Source organism: Zootoca vivipara, chromosome 9 (genome assembly GCF_965207765.1).
Source record: "Zootoca vivipara chromosome 9, rZooViv2.hap1.1, whole genome shotgun sequence".
Lineage (NCBI taxonomy): Eukaryota > Metazoa > Chordata > Lepidosauria > Squamata > Lacertidae > Zootoca > Zootoca vivipara.
The window spans coordinates 60,869,702-60,890,211 of record NC_142592.1 but is presented as its reverse complement, the minus strand read 5'-3'; the positions used below and the strand labels follow the sequence as shown (position 1 = coordinate 60,890,211).

The 20,510-nt window shown below is 38.5% G+C and overlaps 1 protein-coding gene across 35 annotated transcripts in view; it reads right to left on the bottom strand.

The window, feature by feature from the left end:
- The window catches only part of C2CD5 (C2 calcium dependent domain containing 5), a 96,396-nt gene that overhangs the window by 61,171 nt on the left and 14,715 nt on the right, over nucleotides 1–20,510 (bottom strand). For 18 of the 35 annotated variants that reach the window (XM_035128233.3, XM_035128232.3, XM_060279180.2 and 15 more), the window contains exons 6-10: nucleotides 17,255–17,453; nucleotides 13,346–13,497; nucleotides 9,857–10,048; nucleotides 6,929–7,014; nucleotides 1,723–1,831 (exon numbers count right to left, since the gene is read on the bottom strand). In XM_035128233.3, coding sequence (XP_034984124.2) covers nucleotides 1,723–1,831; nucleotides 6,929–7,014; nucleotides 9,857–10,048; nucleotides 13,346–13,497; nucleotides 17,255–17,453 — 738 coding nt within the window. Of the gene's footprint in view, nucleotides 1–1,722; nucleotides 1,832–6,928; nucleotides 7,015–9,856; nucleotides 10,049–13,345; nucleotides 13,498–14,358; nucleotides 14,569–17,254; nucleotides 17,454–20,510 lie in introns of all 35 variants that reach the window. The other 17 variants (XM_035128238.3, XM_035128240.3, XM_088676987.1 and 14 more) reach the window with 3 other exon arrangements.

Sequence of the window (20,510 nt, the reverse complement as noted above, 5' to 3'; positions counted from 1 at the left end):
AGACGCAACCCGCAGCGGACGTATCATGAGGTATGACTGTATTCAAGTAAAATCTATTTTCACAATTAATGAATTGAGAGGAATAATGAATTAATAAATGAGAGGGATGAATTAAAAGAATCAGTTAATTTGAATAAATAGGATCTCAATTAAATAAGAACGGTAACAGGACAGTTAATAAGAGACACACCACAATGAGGTAATTTAACTGACAACTGACTGAAAATAAAATTCCCAACACACCGAAACACTGAAACACAGAAACTAAATGCAATCACTCTGAAGTCTCAGAAACAGTGAAAGTGACAACTTGGTGAACTGGGAGTAAAGGCCAGAAGAGCAGTGAGTGAATATAGGTCTGCTGCAAGTGAGGTGGGAAAACAAACTGACATTCCCAGAGGGCTGAGACCTTCCTTCGGAGTTTTCCTGCCTCAAGCAACAGGAAGAATACAATCTCATCTGGTTGTGTCCTAGTGCCCACCAGATAACTCTTTTTTTATGTTTACAATTAGATTTGTGGCATTAATGGCACTTGCTCCTTTTCCTTTAAGACCTTAAGCCCAGGGCTTCATTCCTTCCCTCCTTCCCAAGTCCACAGGGCTCCACAGCTTACTCTGATTAATGGGAGACTGAAGAGGGGTTGTAGTCTATTGCTGTGAGTCTAACTGAGGCTACTGCTGAAGGCTCAAGCTTAAGCTCCTGATTGGGGAAAGGGCAACTAAGTTCCCAGCACCAATATCACACTTTGAATCTATCCAATGAAAAGCAGGGTGAAATGTTTCCTTAAGGGAGGAGTCTAGGACAAGGGTTGTCAATCTGGTCCCTACTGCCCACTAGTTTCAGGATTCTAGGTGGGTGGTAGGGGGTTCTACGGCACAAGCTAAATCCTCCTTCCATCAAGCACTGGTGGGCAGTAAGGAAATTCTTCCATCAAGAAAGATGCATTAGTGGGCAGTAGGTATAAAAAGGTTGACTACCCCTGGTCTAGGGAATTATTCCCTCTGGGATCTCCAACTCTAACCACTTTTGCTCCTCTTTCTCTGCTCATCTAGAGTAAATGGAACACTACCAAGCTCTAACTTACACCCTTTCCCATCCTAACTAAAGCCCAGTGGAAAAAAATATTAGACTGGGAAATGGGTAATGCTAAATGGAAAAACACTTGCTTTCTAGTTCTAAAGGAACGGACCAGAGGCTGGGAGCTCACCATTTGAATAAGGCCATTTCTAACCTCTTGCATCTAACTTGCTAAAAAATGGAATTCCTCACTTCCAAATCTTACTCTGTTCATGTTTAGAGAATATTCTAGGGAAATCTCAGGATAATTTATGCAATTTTCCTTGATTCATCACACAAAAAATCAGACGTTCCTAGATTCTGGAAGAATCCTCAATAGCCAACTTTCAAACATTTAAAAAGAGCTGAAACAGAAAAACATCCAAGTTTGCACTTGAACACTTTCTCTTGAGAGTCCTAGTAAGATTTACAATTTGAGAATTCAGTTTTGTCATTGATTCTGATGTTATATATCACTGGCACTATAATTAAATAGCTCAATGACATTGAAAACATTTACAAGAAGGCTGTTGGGAAAAAGTCTTGCTAAAGCTTTGTTTATTTCACTTCAAAACATTTTGCAAGGTCTTACCTCCAATAAATATATATAAATATACAGAGTGTCAAGGTCACAACAAAATATCAAGATTTATTCCTGTAACATACCAGGATTGTGAATGCGATCCAGGAGCTTCACTGAGCGAGCACTGACAACACCGCCTACATGAAGAAGGAAGCCTGAAGGAAAGGCCGTCAAAGTAAAAAAAGGAAATTCCTGTTCCAATAAGAAGAAAAAAGGAAGAAATTATAATTGATCTTAAGGGCTTGACCTATTGTTCACCAATCAACATGCAAGTATCTCTTGAAACACAGGCAAAGCAGGACAGTTGGCAAAATGCTTTTTAAAGATTTATACTATGCATTAAACAAGCAAAATGTATGCCATCCACAGACCCAACACGCTGTGGGGTTATCAGACATCTCAAAAGCAGTTAAGACACTACTTTCCCCCTCATAATGGTGCTCCCTGGACAGGGATGTTAACTGTATATTGTGATACTAGAATCCTAAAGCCCTGAATGGGTACATCGTGCTGGACTCAATAAAATGTACTAATGAGTGCATTAAGAGGGATCAGGGAGTATTGTAGAGATATTATTAGGAGACTTAGAGCCTGATCTTAGTGGTGTTTACTTGTAAGTCCTGATTAATTCTTATATTTAATTCTTACATTCTTATCCTTCCTTTCTTCCAGGGAGCTCAATACATTAATTACCAGTACTACTACTACTACTACTACTACTACTACTACTACTACTACTATAGCTGCTGTTGAAACCATACTGGGTTTAGATCACATGGAAACCAGTAATTTACTTCTAAGTAAATGCTCAGTGAATTGTGCTGGGAATCCTATAGTCTATCTTTGTTCTGGCAGTTAGGTATCTTCTTTACCCTACATATTTTTTGCCTCATAAAAAACAACTACACTATGCGGGGATCTTGCCATTATTTTGCAGAAACAGGACCTCAAAGAGTCATTATACTATGGCAATTAAAAGACAAACAAATGCTTTAATAGGTACCAAACAGTCTTTTTACTCTGAGAGGAGAATGTATTGAAAAATGCTGAATCAAGGACCTAATAAAGTCCTAGATTTTTCCTTAACTTCAATCAGGTCATATTATAGTGGCACCATGATCAGCTCCTGAGATTCGGCTGCTAGAGTGTTTTATTTCATTAAGCACATCCAGAAACACAGTAAATTAATTTGGGCCCATCATTTCAGAAAATATTCTTATTATGCATTATTATTATTATTTATTCCAGGAGCCCAGGGCAACAGGATGTTTAAGAAGCCGCTTTAGGATTTGATTAGTTTCCCATGACCAAGAGACACATATACCCATAATACTTGGAATGGTGGACAAGTTAAAATTATTTTACAGGCATTATTGATCCCTAACACAGCATGAAACACCCATGCATTAGCATAAATTAGGTTTAGGCTACACTAGATGATTTCAGGCTGCAGTTCCCCTTCCCATTGCAACCTTAAGTTCGAATCATGTACATCTGCTTTCCAGACACAAGAGGGCAAGAGGAGAAGGGCTACAAGGAGGAAATGAATGGATAGGAAAGAGGAAAGGGATGGCAGGAGTGGGTCTGAACATGAAGCACAAGTAGAGGAGTAGCACCACTCTTTCCAAAACCACAGGGCTAATGTTCAGAGAGATGCAAAGATAAGGGGGAAGTGTCTTGACTCCAGCAAACAGAAATTTCTAGGCAACTGAAAATGTTCTGTGTGGTCACACAGCCATAAACAAATGGAATTTACAAACAAAAACTCGGAAATAATAAAAAGGAGAAATGCAACTTTAAAATGTTTCACCAAGCTTTTTCTTGACCATGGCTACTCTACTTAAGGGATAAAATCGAATCTAAAGAATAAGATTCAGATAACAATACTACTATATCTGTTATGCAAGATTATCTTTTTGTCTCTAAACAGGGATTGCCCCAAATGGGCTGGTCTAATGCAGATCTGCACACAATAATATATAGCATGTTTATGGGGGGAAAGAAGATGGGTTTCCATTTGCCAGTTCTACAGCATCAATGCAAAAAATAAATGGAAGTTCATGCAACAATGGTTTATTTCATAATGTTCCTATGATTGGTAAGTGCAAAGGAAAGGAGAAAATAATCATTATCACATCTTACTATGACATGAAAAATGACAGATGCCTCTACTTTCATACTATAAAGCTCACAACCTGGATAGTCTACTGATTCAGTTACATAGCATTAACATTCTTCCTTAGATTATAAAAAGCAGTACAAAGGGGGGGGGAGCATGAAAAAAGCCAAGAAGCCATTAACAAGCCAAGCACAAACTTTGAAAAACCTTCTAAAAGTCTGAAAAGAAAATATGCATATCTTAGCATTTCAGAATATTTGTTTTCGCTGAGAGGTACTGTATGGTGTTTTTAAAGAGCTAGATATCTAACCCACAAGATTTCATAGGCAGTTATAAAATGAGATGGGAAATAGAAATAATAGATAAGAACAATGAAAATAACAAGATATTCAACTCTTGCAACCTCTAAGCCTGCATTACCATGATTATTTCAAGCCATCTCATTTTTCCCCCAGTTCAAAAATGCAATGAATCATTTGCTTGTAAATGCTAAACCATGAGGATGATCTGCAGCAAGCCTTTGGCCTGTGTGTTCCCCCACTACCACCGTCCTCTTCCAGGGTGGCACTGAGGAGGCATTAATACGTTTTTCTTCTGTTTTACATTAACCACCATCTTATGTTGCCCAAACCTTGACAAACTGTGGTCAGTCTTAACTATGGTGATTGGAAACAAAGACAATTTCAAAGCATAGTTTATGAAGCTGACTTGTTTTCACTAGGCACATTTAAGATTATCCACTGTTTAGGCTTTAGATATAATGCTAAACTGTGGATAATCTAAAACAGAAGTTTCTGGTCTCCATGCCTGAAACAAGAGGGGGGAGGGCGTGAGCCCAAGACTCACTACAGCTCTTCCTTGCAACACAAACCATGGTTTAGTGTAATTTGCAAACTAGATCAATATATAAACCAACTGTAATTTTGGCATCTGCCATATTCTAGCTCATGATACACAGGCCTGTCCCATGCCATTCTACATTTTAATCTCATGACTTCTAACTGTATTTATACCTGATATTCAGAGTTATATGGTCTCCAAATGTGGAGGTTTCATGACCAATAGCCAACAAGAGCCCTACATGTATTCCAATTAAAAAGGCATAATAAAAAGACTGCAAAATGCATTTGCATAGGAGACATCAACAATAAATCATCTCACAAGAGCTCTCAACCCATTTCCATTCCAGTTCCTTGTACTATAAGTCAATGGGGTTTTTTTAAAAAAAATTAAAGCCAGTTGTGCAATCACACAACACAGCATACCAATACCGTATATATGAGCAATCTTAGACTTTGCTTATACTATTTCCCATTTGAGAGGCACCTGGGGACATCTAGGGGGCTGTTTTAGGAGAGAAGAGTTTGGAACTAGATGTCCCTTTAATCCAACTCATTTGTTCACCTAGGCCTACTCTGAGAGGTAATCCTACTATGTTGATGTATTAAAATGATTGCTGATTTGTAGGTGTTTTTTGGGGCTTGTTTTATGAATGTAATATTATTGTTGATTTTAAGCTGTGTTCACTGCCATTATATTCTTTTCTTAGTATTAGGAGTATATTTTTGCACATATAAATAAATAATTCAGAACAAACATTTATACATCTTCAGCCATTTCCTTACATTCCTTAAGTAGGGAATGTAACATCAGAACCAGCCCCTGGAAATTATTTCCCAGCCACATTACTGGCTTATATTCTAACTCCTAAAACTGGTACAGGCTACAGGGACAAACACTTCCGCATAATCCACACAAAAATCAATGGAAGGAACATAGCTGTTAATACTTGGTTTGTTGCACTACAGATGACTAACAAATGGTTTGATTGGAGAGGGGAAAACAGAAGCAGATGTAAAATTAAAGCATATATCAACTATGGAAATTAGACCCACAATGTACCACCATACATAGTTTATATGCATACTTTTTGGTGTGAAGGTGCAGGACATTTTTAAAGATACATTTTAAGCCTAGCCTTTATAATGACTGTTCATTACTAATAAACATATTAATGAAGAATTCATCAAAGTATTAAAAGCTTGCAAAGGGAGTTTAAAATAAAAATAAAGGTTATCAACCCAAACAACATATAAAAACCCACAAAACATTTAAATTACTTAGACAGGGGCACAGGGTAAAAACTTCCTTTTTGCGTTAGTTTATTTTCAAATTAAACATTACAAAATAAACAATATGAATTGCTATTTAAATGAAATGAAAAGTTTAATGAAATGTACAGTCATGCGGTCTACTGGTTAAGCAGGAGGATTTGGATTTGTTAAATGATCCGAGGAGAAATCTTTATAAATTTGCATCTGAAGGATTCTAAAAGGAATCTGGAAATAATACTATTAACAAATAATCCCAAATTCCTAAAATATAACTCCAAACTCAAAAGGGGTTTTCAAAATAAAATTAACACAAAAAGAGAGGGCTTAAAAGAAATGTCACACATTGATTTGGAACATACCCGCCTTCTACAGAACCTATGAGGCGATCCTCCCTTAGCAATGGGTAACACAAGAAATGAAAAGAGAATCATCCAACTTATACAAACTTAATGTTGCTATTCATTTTAGAATTAATCCACATTTTAATGGTGTGTGCATATACAGTGTTAAGTATATAACATTTGGTACAGTCCTCTAAACCCAAGTAAAAGTTTGTCTTTAGTGAAAAAATCTGAAATTCACAAAGAATTTAGGTGCAGGTATCCAGTTGAGCTTAGATCCATTAGGCAGAATGTGCTTATAGTTCTAGTTCTAGTTCACAGCCACTTAAAAATACAAGCTTAGGGAGCAGGTGGAGGAGGTTAACAGCTGCTTTGACACAAATTCATTTACATGAAGATTTAGCTTTTTAAATTCTGTTTTAGAGCTTTCTAGAGTATGACTATGGATATCCAACAGTGTTTATCAAATTGTGAGAAAGGACAGAAACACATAATACTGTACATACTTATGGTGGAATTATCCATGGCATGTCCTTGTTTTGGATAGCTAATTCTCCCATCTGAACAAGGATTAAATCCCATACAGTTCAGGATCAACACAAGGAGATAACAGTTGTTTAATGAACAAGGAAATTAGCAGTTGATAAAGAGACATTTCCACAGTGACTGGGTTCAGACATGCAAGTTAAAAATAGGATTATCATGCCTTTCTTACCCTTTGCTCCAAAGCCGTCTGAGTTTGCTGTCTTAACAGACCTTTTAATGGCCCCCCTTCTTTTCCAGCACTCCCACTGCCCATTCCTAAAGGATAACAGCATGTAAGTAAGCAGTCATATCAAACAGCTAAATACTATAGTATACTGAATTTTAATTTAAATAACATGGCATATACATGCAAATGTAAGAATTATGAAAGGTCAAACTTGCGAGATTCTGAAAGCCAAAATCATTTACCATGTACCTTTGCACAAAAAATATATTTTGATAGATACAATGTGTCAGTCTTTTTATTTCTAGTTGTAGAGAAGACCTAACAATGTGTTTTTATTTATCCAATGCAGCAAAAAGATTAAAAATTTTCCCATCAACATATACAGTACAGAAAAATTAAAAGGGATTTAGTGTAGACAGAAATAAAACGGTAGGTCTAAAGATTTAAATATAGTTTGTTCTTTCTTTCACTGATAATACTGAGAACTTCAGGATTCAAGCAGGTCATCAATTAGGATAAAAAAAATCTGTCAGCATGCTCATAAACTGTGGTTAAGTAAAAGCTATCGTTTTAGAGGTTTCAGTATACTGTTGGCAAAATATTGTGACTTTCTTCTCCTGACATTAATTGGATTATTTATGTACTTCTCTTCTAAAGTTTCAGAGTACAGTGGGACCTCGACTTACAAATTTAATCCATTCCGAATGCACACTCATAGGTCGAAAACTTTGTAAGTCGAGTTTCCCATAGAAAAAGCAGTTTCCCATAGGAATGCATTGGAAATGGAAAAATTCGTAAGTCGAAAAAATCGTAAGCGCGCAGCCACTTTTTCTGATCGTAAGTCGAAAACGTCAGATGTCAAGTACGGTAGTTCGTAAGTCGAGGTCCCACTGTACTAGAACATTTTTGCACCACAACAGTGGTCTAAACCTTATAGTTTATGTGGGTCCCTAAAAATTTGCACTATATGACATTCACATGAGCCCAGAGCATTTAAAAAGGCAAACATACAACTGTGAATATTTTTAGTTTCTACAGTAAAAATTTCAAGGTAAAGTATTAAAGCATTTAAGGGCATTACACCTCAGTGTTCACACAGCAGCAGCATCTAAAATAATAAAGAAGGCCACAGCTCAGTGGTAGAAAACATCCAAAGGTTTAATCCCTGACATTGGAAGGTGGGGAAAGGAAAATATTCCTGCTTGAAACTCTGGGGAGAAGCTGTCTGTGTAGGCAGGTGGACCAAAGGTCTAACTTGGCAGGAGGCAGCTTCCTGTGTTTCTAATGCAATTTCTACTATCAAAACCAGTAATTTTTTTTACAATGTACTTGCTAAGGGCTTCTTTCAACGCTGCCTAGTTTTCTTACATCAATATGTATCAGTCTCATCTAAAAATCATAACAATTCCGGTGATGAAATGCTTATTCTCTCTCATAAAATATAATCCACCAGAAACTGCTTCTGGGCAAGCCTCAGTGAAATAAAGGGGTCTTACCCATTAGCACGTAGTACTTACAAAACAGAAAATCGCTAGCACTCTAAATTATCTGAAATCAGGCACACCAGGTTGCCCCTGCGATTGAAAGGGCCAGCACCACACAACGTGCGCACACTATGCCTGCACACCACACAACGCGCTGACATCACTTGCGCACACTGTGTGACATGCTGATGTGTTACACACACACCGTGCAGCTTGAGCATGATGTGCGCACGTCACATGGCGTGCACACACAGTATGCGAACATTGCTGCAGAATATTGAGGGGGTCTGGCCACCTCCTTGAAAATTGGAGGGGCTCTCAGCCCCTTGCCCCCCTTAATGGCATCCCTATCTCAAATAAATATGGACAGCCATACCACTGACAATTTAGATACTGATGTACACACTATATACCATCCTATACTAGACTAAAAACTAATCTGTTTAAAATAAGGCAAGTAAAAAGAAACCCACAATTTGAACAGATAAGCTAATTGTAAGGTATAAGATTTCCCACACATTCACACATTAATTTCGTACAAAACATCTGAAATGGTTGGAATTTTTTAACCACTTGCAAATTCACAAATCCAAATAATGCAAGCAGAAAGTGGTTGTAAGTGTTTGAACTTATATTGGGAATCTACAGGTTGCTGGTCACCCCCACTTTTATTAAAACTACCAGATTCTAGAGTAAGGACAAAAAAAAATCAAAGGAAATATTTTTAGCTGCTTTTGGATAAGGAAACTAACATTAGCATCTATATAGTCCCATTCTGTATTGTCAATCTAATTTAATATCTTACAAGGGACTATACAATACTAAAAATGAAGACAGAATGGAATGAAGACTATTTGTGGAAATGAAACATGTTTTTGCAGAAGAAAGAACAACTAAAACACTACCTGTAGACAAACACTAACCAAGTATGTATTCAGCAAAGCAATCTAGAGAAATAACAGGCAAAACAGACGTGCATTTTGGGAATAGTATTGAAAACAGGACAGAAACCAAATATGGCTGGTGGCCACATGATGGTCAACAGAGGAATACGGTAGAAATGGCCCGAAGAGAAAGAATGAATGTTTGCTCCAGGTAAAGCAGAGGAATATTTTAAAATGACTGGAAATGAATTATTACATCACCATCTAATGATGAAAAACAAACCAATTACCAATGCTTGGTAAAGTTTTTGGAGAAAAAAAGAGAAAAATCTGTAGTATAAAAATGATGATGTTTCTTTAAATGGTGACCAAACTCTAAAGGGGAAAAAAGCTGATTAAGTTGAAAAACCCATTTAGTGAGTAGACTTTGTCATCGTCATGCAGCCAGCAGTTTTCAGAGTTTTAAAAGGGTGTGCAGCGAAAACAAGAGAAGCTTTAAAACTACCCTCAGCGCCAATAGTGGGACTAAAGAAAACAGCAAGGCGATTTAAGATTGATCCTACCAGAAGCAGCCAGAAGCAGCTCTTCAGTGAAAGAAACACTTTTCCTCAGAATTGGGTTGGCATGGCTAGTGTGAAGAGGGTTAGAGATAGACCCAGAGAGAAGGAGACAGGGCTGTTTAAGCTGTGGGGAATCACAAGATAGTGTGGGGGAGCTGGGATACAGGAAAATCTTAGGTCCCTGGGGGGAAAGTGCTGTGGAGGGAAGCAGTAGAGATGATAGATTTCAGAAGATGACTAAAAAGAAAGCAAAAAGCAAAATGAATCAAGCAAAATCAAATTTTGTAAAAACGAACAGACAACCTAACAGAATATGAATGAGCTATTACTGACATACAATAAATGAAATGACAAATACAGCACTACAATGTGAATGAAGAGCACATTCAAATGATACTTTAATAAACTGTTCTTCCTTAATAGCAGGAATGGTTTCAATGTGCTTTTACTTTTATTTCAAACTATGATATTCAAAATAAATTTGCTTGCAGATGAGGAACAGCTACTTTCCACGAGCCTAAAAAATGTACATTTTCTTTTTCAGAAGAATTTTGGAATTTCTTAACTTGAACCACACAGCCTTTAATTTTTATTTCATGTTTGAACTACTCTAAGTTTTTTATTTTTAGTTCCTATCTTCTCAATTTCCTCCACATATATGTTAGGGTAATCATCAGTGTTAGAAAAACAGCTAGCAACATTTTATTAGGAAGATGACTCTGCTGGTTTGCAAAAAACAAACAAACAAACAAAAAAAGCACAAGTTATAAATCAAGACTCTAAGCTGCATCAAAGTAGCATTCTGAAGATGCTAAACTTCTAATCACTAACACTTAATCTACACTGAGAGCAAAACTTGACTTTTTTTAAAGCAATATACACTTGTAATATATTTAGAAAGAATATACACCATCATTTCCATTACTATATCTGGTTATACGTGATTGTGTCCTATGGTGCCACCTAGCAGATGGGAAGTGTTCCATCAGTGGAATGAGGAAGTAATTTTCAGCATGAAAGCTGTTTTTGAAAACTCTTCTTGATTTGTCATGCTTTATAGAGGTTTGCTTTTCAAGCAGAATGTGCCTAAACCTCTCCTGAGATCATGGAACTAGTTTCAAAGTTTGAGATCCAACAAACTCCAAGTGGAATTCTGCTAATGGAATGAAGCTTTCCAGACACTGTGTCTGGCTTCAGCCAATGAAAAGGACTGGGGTCATTAGGAATAGCATGGGATATGAAACAGGGTAGATGCAGATGGAGGAAGGAATCAGAAGGAAATGTAGAACTCCCCCCACACACCATAGCTGCCAAGTATCCCGTATCCGCCGGGAAAACCCCTTTTTTCTTACTGTTTCCCGGCGGTCTCCCGTTTGGTGATAAATCCCGGCATTCTCCCTTAAATTCGCTTCTTCCCGACGGCCATTTTTCTGGTGCCGCTTTGCCCTTCTATGGGCATCAGAAAATGGCGGCGCCGGCGCCGGAAGTCGCTTTTACGTGTTTCCGGTCATGCGCGGAAGCGACTTCCGGCGCTGGCGACGCCATTTTCTGATGCCCATAGAAGGGCGAAGCGCCACCGGAAGTTGCGTCACGCAACTTCCGGTCATGCGCGCTGAAGATCCCGGATCTTTACGACCCGGACTTGGCAGCTATGCCACACACACACACACTTGGTATGAGGAGAAATGTATTCCATTTGCATGAGAGTCCCTTTGGATTCCATCCATGGTCTGGCCAATTAGCCTGTTTAAATTTCACCAAAGTTAAAGGAATGTAAGTGAGTGCAAGATTTTGGCCAAGTTGTTCAGATCCTTTCTCCTTCCTTTAGTGACCAGTATATTAGACAGCAGTGCAAGACAGGAGTGCCTGGCGTGCTATGGTCCATGGGGTCACGAAGAGTCGGACACGACTAAACGACTAAACAACAACAACAACAATATTAGATCTAGTGCAGTAAATGTTGTCTTTGTGTGTATGCATGTGTGTGTGCCTGTCTCTCTCTCCCTCATACACATGCACAAATGTTAGCCTACTTTCTAAGAATGGTTAATGTGATGTCAACTATTTCTTTCCATTTCTTTAAATTCAACAGCATAGAAAAATAATTTATTTCTGTAAAGACAATGAGTTGGATCCATACTTAAAATAGACACAGCAAAGCCAACTTAAGTTATTTTAAGTCCCATGGATACCATGGGCCTACTCAGAGTATGATCAAGTTTAGATCCACACCACATGTTAAAATAGCCTCTTAAATCAACATAAACAGGAATGTATCCGTTTAACTAGCAAAGGAAGTACAAAATAAAGATGTACTCTTTTAAGAGGAAACAGATTAAAACAGTGGTTTTTAGAAGCAGTGGTTCTCAAACTTTCTGAACTCAGGCTGCTTTTCAAACATCCACTACATTCTGCAAACAATATCAATTATTTTCCACAAATGAAACTGTAGAGATCCTTGCACCTAAATTATGCATAAGGATCTGGATAATACCCCCACATATATTTTAGAAAAGAAAACTGGAGCTTTGCATAGTGATTCATCAAAGATCAAAGCAGTAGCAGTTTCTAGGTTTCTTGTCTGTCAAATCACCCTAAGAAGATGGGACACTGAGGATGCAATTTGCCTCAAGTCCCACATTGATCAGAAAGGTTGTCTGTCAGGGGGTACTCCACTGAGGTCTTGGTTGGAGCCCATGGACGGTACCACAATTTTCGAGATCCTATCCCTAACTGGAACTTCACAACCTTTCTCCTGGTGCCTCATGCCTCATGCCTCCTAAGGGAAGCCTGTCCCACGGTTTGAGAACCACTGAATTAGCAGGCAGAGTAAAGCAGCAACATTAAGGGATGGTGGCATTTGTTCAGTGTTTGTAAGATGGCATGCATTCACTCCTTAGATTAAATGAAATAATAAAACTTAAAAACTTAAAATGTTTTCTACATCAAAAACATAAGTTGCTAACAGGACTTTACTACTAACTTAAAGTAGGTGGTGTCTATGCCAATTGTACATAGATTGGAAGCAGCTCAGCAGGCAGCCAGTCGGCCACATTTCTAGAAAGCTCAGGTGATTAATTGCCAAGAAGTGCACGCATACAGAAACATATTCGGATTAGAAGGTAGTTAGTCTTATGAGTCTGACACTGTTAAAAAGGAATGTGAAACTACTTCCCCAACATATTATGGTGACCATTTATCTCCATAATTTGCAATATAATGTGGAGGAAATTAAAAGACAACCCCTTGTGACCTTTCTCTTATATTCTGATGTACTATATGTCAGCTTGCAAAAGCTGTCAATAAACTAAATAATGCAAAAAAGCAATTCATAGGCATGTAGACAGTTTTCAAACTTTATTGGCCAAAATATTGGCTAACTTACATGCCAAAAAACAGAGAAAAGGAAGTGAGTAAAAAAGCTAATAGAAACAACACAAATTAAACAAAACAAATAAACAAATCAAAATAACGTGGGTGGCAGCACCTTACCAGTTTTGGGTGTCAAACTCAAATCTGTGTCAGAAGAAGAGGACTGTCGACTGTAGGACTTGGAAGGTGAAAAGGAATAGATTTGGTTTTTCAGAGGGGTGGAGGGTCCTGATGAATGAGGATTGGGATTGGGATCTTCATTGAAAGGAATCCTGCCAGAAGAAGGTGGAAACATATTCAGTGATCCTATGCCAAAGGACCGAGCTGATAGCAGCATGATCCCAACACCAGGGTGTGGGAAGGGATGGGGAAGGGCCACTAGTTGTCCTGAAGTGCAAAGCTGGATTATGAGGCCAAAGGCAACGGCAAAAAAAAAAGTTTGTTTGCCAACTCAGCATTATTGCAGGGAGATGGCAAATATTTGATAGCAAAACAAAAACAAGAACAAAATACACAGCTGAGGAATGAAGCATCAAAAACCAAGAAAAACAGGCAAAGAAAGTAAAACTCGTCAAAACCATCACTTGGGGCAGCAGTGCAAAATGCTTTTTTGAACCAATTATCAAAAAGGAAAACAAAGACAATTGCAGACCATATATCTGTGTGTTTATATACACACAGACACAGACACTTATATATATATATACGCACACACATATATATTTCCAAGAAAGTTTCCTTATCCTTTAGCATCTGCAGTGTGCCACAGCTAAAAACAAAGAAGGAAACCAGACTGATACCATTGTATTGACAACCTTGGTTACATTTAATAGTGCCTTACCTGTTTGTCCAAATTAAGACTTCTGTCACAGAAACATCTTTGAGGACATCATGATTAAGCCTGAAGCCCAATCAAGATGTATATTTCCCCACCATGACAAGGGATATTTCCACACCTTAGGTTTTTCAGTTTATAACTGGAAAGGAAAAAAACCTCACACACACCAAGCAAAAGTACAAAGAGAGAGATGCTTAAATTCCAGTCGCCTATCACCTCTGTTGTATCAGATGAAGACTAATGTAGTTATTTCCAGGAGTAAGACTCCCAGTGAGAAAAGTTTTGTGGTACCTGCCTACACTGCCTGCCTGCCTGCCCTTTGCAGTCACTGTGCCTGTAGCCTGTCTCTCCCCAGCTTCTGAGTCTGAGCAGTCTCGTACCAGTGTAGATGAGAGTGGGAACAGACACAGAGAAGTTCTGAGTAAGCCGTGAGCCAGTAGCTGTGTGAATTGGGCTGTTGTGAGTCGAGCGACATCCATGGCTTGGTGGATGAACCAGCGGAGACCTGAGAGAATTTGCAGCCAAGGTGGGAGGAAAGAAAAAAAAATACATACAAAATATTGCAAAGTTACATTTAAAAATATTTCAGGGAGCTTTAAGAGCAGGCTCTAAAGCAGGGGTGTCAAACGTAAGGCTTGAGGGCCTTATCATACCTTTTTGTGGTTCCCAACATGGCCCACAGGACACCTATCATATTTCACAGAACTTCAGCCATGTGAGCCAAGAAGCCAAAAATGGCAAACTGGCATGCTTCCTCACAAGCAGATCAATCGATGACATGGCTCTAGCTTGCCACTTCAATTTATCTCATGCTAAGTAAAGGCCTCAGCAAATTAATTATGCTCACACAAGGGAGATGAATTAGGGAGCCATTGGACAGTGGATTCTGACAGGAGATTCTCGTTCATAGCTTTCCCCCCCCCTCCCTGTCTGGGATATACACCAGACAGTGAAATACTGTACTTGAAATTGTGGGGTGGGGACTCAGCAGCAGGTGTTTAACAAATTGTGCTAGGATTCACATTTTTTTTATTTTAAAAAAATGGATGTGGTTCCCAAGGATCTACTCACTGAGAAGTTGGCCCCCCAACTCATTTTTTACACCCCTGCTCTAAACAATTAAGATGAAATCTTAAGAAAGCAGCTAAGCATTACCTTGTTAAAAGTGACATGGTATCTGTAGCAATGGGTTAACTGGGAAGAAAGAAATATCCATAGGTGCCTGCTAATCTTGTAAAACCTGGATTCAATGCAATTTCTTTAGACTGGTTTGATTCTGTTTCTAATAAACATAAAAATCTTAGCATGCAAGGTGCAACCAGGGAATCGAGAAATAATGTTTCTATTTTCCTTTCAAGATGGAATGACAAAAGATGTAGGAAGAACATTCTTAGCAGGTTATTAGATGTGTAAAAGCAATGTGGCAATTGCATGGTTTTACTTATGGACCTATGATTCCACTACAGGGAAGCTTTGTAAAGAAAAATTGTCTTCCTTTTTTTTAAAATGGCTCTTAGCAAAAAGATGGGTATATACAAATTACTCACAATATGAGTTTCCCATGTTTTCTGATGAAAATAAACCCAGTAGCCTATACTTCTCTAAACTCTCACTTGTGCTGAGAATTGGAAAAGGCAAGAAACAGCTGGGGGAAAATATATTATGGGTTGCTGTATTTCTCCCCATACTAAGGCTAAAGGGGGGATCTCTACTCTTCCCCCCCCAAAGCCCTCTGTGCATGCCAGAGGATTTGAGGAAGGATGTATGTTGCAAGCTCAAGTAAAGGTTGGCTAGCAAGCCAAGCCAGTATCTGTGGACCAGCCTCATGGCTAGCTGAAAACAGAAATAAATAAAAATAGCCAGTGACATCCGAGTTCACAAAGAGTTTTGTTTCAATTGTCTGATCAAACATGACAAAGTAGCATCAATTCTGAACAATGAACGAAGCTAATTCAGAACTAAGATTTGGAAGCATTTATTTATCTTACCAGTGCAAAAGCAACCTGGCTAGCTATCGCACAGACTAACTTTGGTCATATACCCTGCATTTAGCTATCAATTGCTTTCACACAGACCATGTCAGTGTGGTGCTTCCTGCAGCAGATCATAAAACCTTAGCCAACCTTAGAGGGATATGAAAACAGAATGTGACAGGTTTAACTGCGGAACTATGGGATAGGCATGAAACCTAAGGTTCAGCAATCCCAGCAACAGCAGTGTACAAAGCATATTGACAAAATATACAGTTATAGGAGGGTGAGTCTAACATTTGCACATACCTCAATGTATGAAAATAATTATTTTCAATAATGAGCTCCTAAATAACAGATAGTTTTCAAGATTCCAGCTTTCTCAACTAGAGCGCACATAATCCCGATTTACACACACAGAAAAAAACATATGCTGGTCCTTCTCTTAGGGCTGGCATAAAAAAAGTATTTATGATGCTGTAAATGTAGCTAGATGCCGTTTCATCAGGCATATACATAGCTTTCCCAAACAAGGTGCTTTCAGGCTGGCATGCTACTATTTTTATTTCACTTGCTCATGCTAAAAACTGAACCCCATGAACTATAAGTGAAGTGAAAGCTTGCCTACTATTTCAGGTCAAAGAGCAGCAAAGACAACTCGGTGCTTCCCTCTCTTATTTAGAATAAAGGCAGATATAAGAACCTAATAGAAATAGCTTAACACATATTAGCATCTTATGGTATTATAGCATTTAATATTCACATTGTAATACTTTTGTCTCTTATGCAGATGCACATTTGGACTACAAGTACTGGAAACAGAAGGTCTGTTGAAAAATTGTAATACGGCAAAAGATTCTGAAAGACAAAACATTCCATCGATGCAGGTTCACCACCAGTAAAAACATGCACATCAAACTGCAATGTAGAAGAGGCAAACACCATCAGCAGCACCTTGTGAAACACTGCTAGAATTATATATGGTATGACTGCATAGGCATTTGTCACACAAATTTTATTTCTGCAGTATCTGGTCAAATAGGACCATCCGTTCATTTTGAATCCCCTCAGATTTCTAAATTCCAAAAAATTACCAACAAGAATGGTAGGCAGGAACATGTGTATGAAATCACAGCAGAAAAATGAAATAATGCAAAACTGTATGAGTATGTAAACAAAACATGAAAATCTCTTTCCAGTGAACATCTGACTCATACTTACTCCTTCATTTCTTTGGATGGGGAATTACATGTGGGTAAGAATGCTGATGTGTTACTTAATTTATCCAAGGTACAGGCTGTTCCTATGGCTCGTACTACTAGTCCAGATTCTCCCTCCAGATCAAAACACTGCAAATAGCCAACAACTGCATTCCCTCTCATTTCAAGGACCTTCAAGCCAATCTTCCTTTGCAGCTCTCCTGCAAAAGAAGTATATGCCAGTTAGCCACAAATTACAGTAACTTAAAATATATTTGCAAGTCTGATAATAAGACAAAGTTGAGAACAGAAAAATATATTCACATGTAGATAGCATGATTTATTCTTTTTTTAAAAATGTTGTGCTCTGTCATCCAGAAGTACATGGGCTTAAGGACTGTTTCACCAGTTACAATTTTACAGATGCATACAAATATTTTATAGCAAAATAAAAAAATTCCTTCAGTAGCACCTTAAAGACCAACTAAGTTTATATTTTGGTATGAGCTTTCGTGTGCATGCACACTTCTTCAGATACACAAATATTTTATAGATTCCTATAGAACGTGGGTGGCTCTGTGGTTTAGACAGAGCTTGCCGATCAGAAGGTCGGTGGTTCGAATCCCTGCGACATGGTGAGCTTCTGTTGTTCGGTACCAGCTCCTGCCCACCTAGCAGTTCGAAAGCACGTCAAAGTGCAAGTAGATAAATAGGTACCGCTCCGGCGGGAAGGCTCCATGTGCTGCTCTGGTTTGCCAGAAGCGGCTTAGTCATGCTGTCCACATGACCCAGAAGCTGTCTGCAGACAAACGCCAGCTCCCTCGGCCTATAGAGTGAGATGAGCACCACAACCCCAGAGTCGTCTGCGACTGGAACTAACGGTCAGGGGTACCTTTACCCTTTACCTTTATAGAACTGCTATGGGGAAGCTATGGCCCTTCAGATGTGGTTGGACTCATTCTTCAGGTCTGATGAGGGTTCAACATTTAAAGGGCCACAGGCTCCCTATCCCTGTAGTAGAAATAAGACAGATGCAGATATATGCTTATTTGCAAACAAGTTTCCTGTGCACAGGTAAAATACATGACAACTATATAGTCTGTGAAGTGGCCCTTAGTGTCTCTGCTGAAACTTTTTATAACCATGAAACTAGACGCCAAACATTTTTCAAGCCATTTTCTAATATATTATAATACTGATAAAATAGGAGCTATTATTCAAATTGGCTACACTTTTGTTTTAAAACAGCACAATCCACCAGAGCCTTTCTTCGCATGCAGAGGTAGTCCCTAACTCACTGAGGGTTTGAGACCCATTGGCTACCCTCTCCTGGTTTAGACAGCTAGTCAAAGCTGGTCCCTGGGTATGACCGCTGTTGCATGCTGACAGCTTCTAGGAGCAACAGGTGATGTATTAGTGCTAAACAAAACAACAATGGACACACACGTGTGTGTGTGTGTAATCTCTCTAAATATAAATATAAGAATTATGCCAGCTTCATTCCTATACTCATTTACTCAGTAGTAAACTAAGTTCAGAATAAACATAGGCAGTGCTGAAATACATTGCCTAGAAAAGAATTTAGAAAAGCCCTCTAATGTGCAAAATTGATCAACAAGAAATCTCTGGGGAGCAGTGTTAATAGTAGGCAAGTGCATTGAGATTGTAAACCCATCATTAGTATGAGACCAAAAGTGTTCTGCAGACTACAAGCAGACTTTAAATATATTTGTTGATGTTTTTTTCTGTGGCAGGCCCAATCTTGTTGCTCTTGCATGTACTATGTAAGCATTCATAGATTGATGCAAAATTTGAAAATAAATGGACACTGAAACTTTAGCTATACAAAAGAATTATATCTTCTGTGTAACAGGATGTAATTTAAATCATCTTTCCATGTTGTTACGGATATTAGGCACAACCTTCAAAACTAAATGCTTGTGACCACACACCTCCTCTAAACAGCAACAGAATATGTCACAAAGCAAGCAATTTATAGAGCATGTGGAGGTGCTGGAAGAGCAGAATGTAGAGAAATGGTGCAGAAATCCCTCAGGGCACACACATGCCCTAGTGAGCACTCAAAAATTTTGCTGCCTTGTGGGTAGGGTGCTTTGAGATTTATTTGTTTCTTTAAATGGGGGGGGACAAATTACAAATTTCTAAATAAAATGAAATATTTTATCAGCAGTGAGCTGACAGCTATTTGAATTATTCACACTACTGAAAAAATTGCAGCCAAAATTATTGAGATTACAATCAATTTGTAAACCCAAGTTTCCTCCTTCAGTGGACAATATCAATGCATTTTTGCAAAATTGTGTATTTTAATACCACAGCAGAGATCAAAGAGACACACACACTGCACTTCAAAATCAGGATGAATATAAAATACAGTTCTGAACTTCTAAGCAAATATATCGGGTGGGCACAAAAGAAGGGGAGAATGAAAGAAAGGAAATGAGTTTGCTGGAAACAATCTAAATAATAATAATTAATTTCATTTATGAATCACTTCCTATGAAGTGTCTTGAATCGATTTTAGAATACAATAAAAATACAATAAAAACAATTACATATATAATAGCCATTTCAAATCCAATCAGTGATCAGCCGGATACATAAGGGATAAGACTACAGTACTTTTTAAGGTAGTCTGTTACCAAGCTGTATAAGCCTTTGGACACCAGTACCAGCTTCTTACACTTTGCTCAGTAGCTCTTTGACAGCCAGTGCAATGATTTCAAAAGTGACATAAGACGATGGCAATATTCTGTCCCAGTGAGCAGTCGAGGTGCCACATTCTGCACTAGATGCAGGTTTAAATTTACAGTACAGTCCTTTGCCACATGTGCCACGTCAAAGGTGGTTTACATTATCAGATGCCCATGTGGTCTCTTGTATGTGGGATGCACACTGAGACCCATTAAAGTTAGAATTTCGGAGCATCTTTCCAGAATAAGGAACAATATAAATGATGCTCCCCTAGTTGCACACTTTAATGAAGCATTTCATACTGACGAGGATTTATCTTTTTTCGTTATTTGGGCATATCATGGACCCTTGGAACTAGCCAAGAAGATTCTTCTACAGAAACCAGATTTATTTACTTTAAAAAGGTAAAGGGGCCCCTGACCATCAGGTCCAGTCGTGTCCGACTCTGGGGTTGCGGCACTCATCTTGCTCTATAGGCCGAGGGAGCCAGCGTTTGTCCGCAGACAGCTTCCGGGTCATGTGGCCAGCATGACAAAGCTGCTTCTGGCGAACCAGAGCAGCGC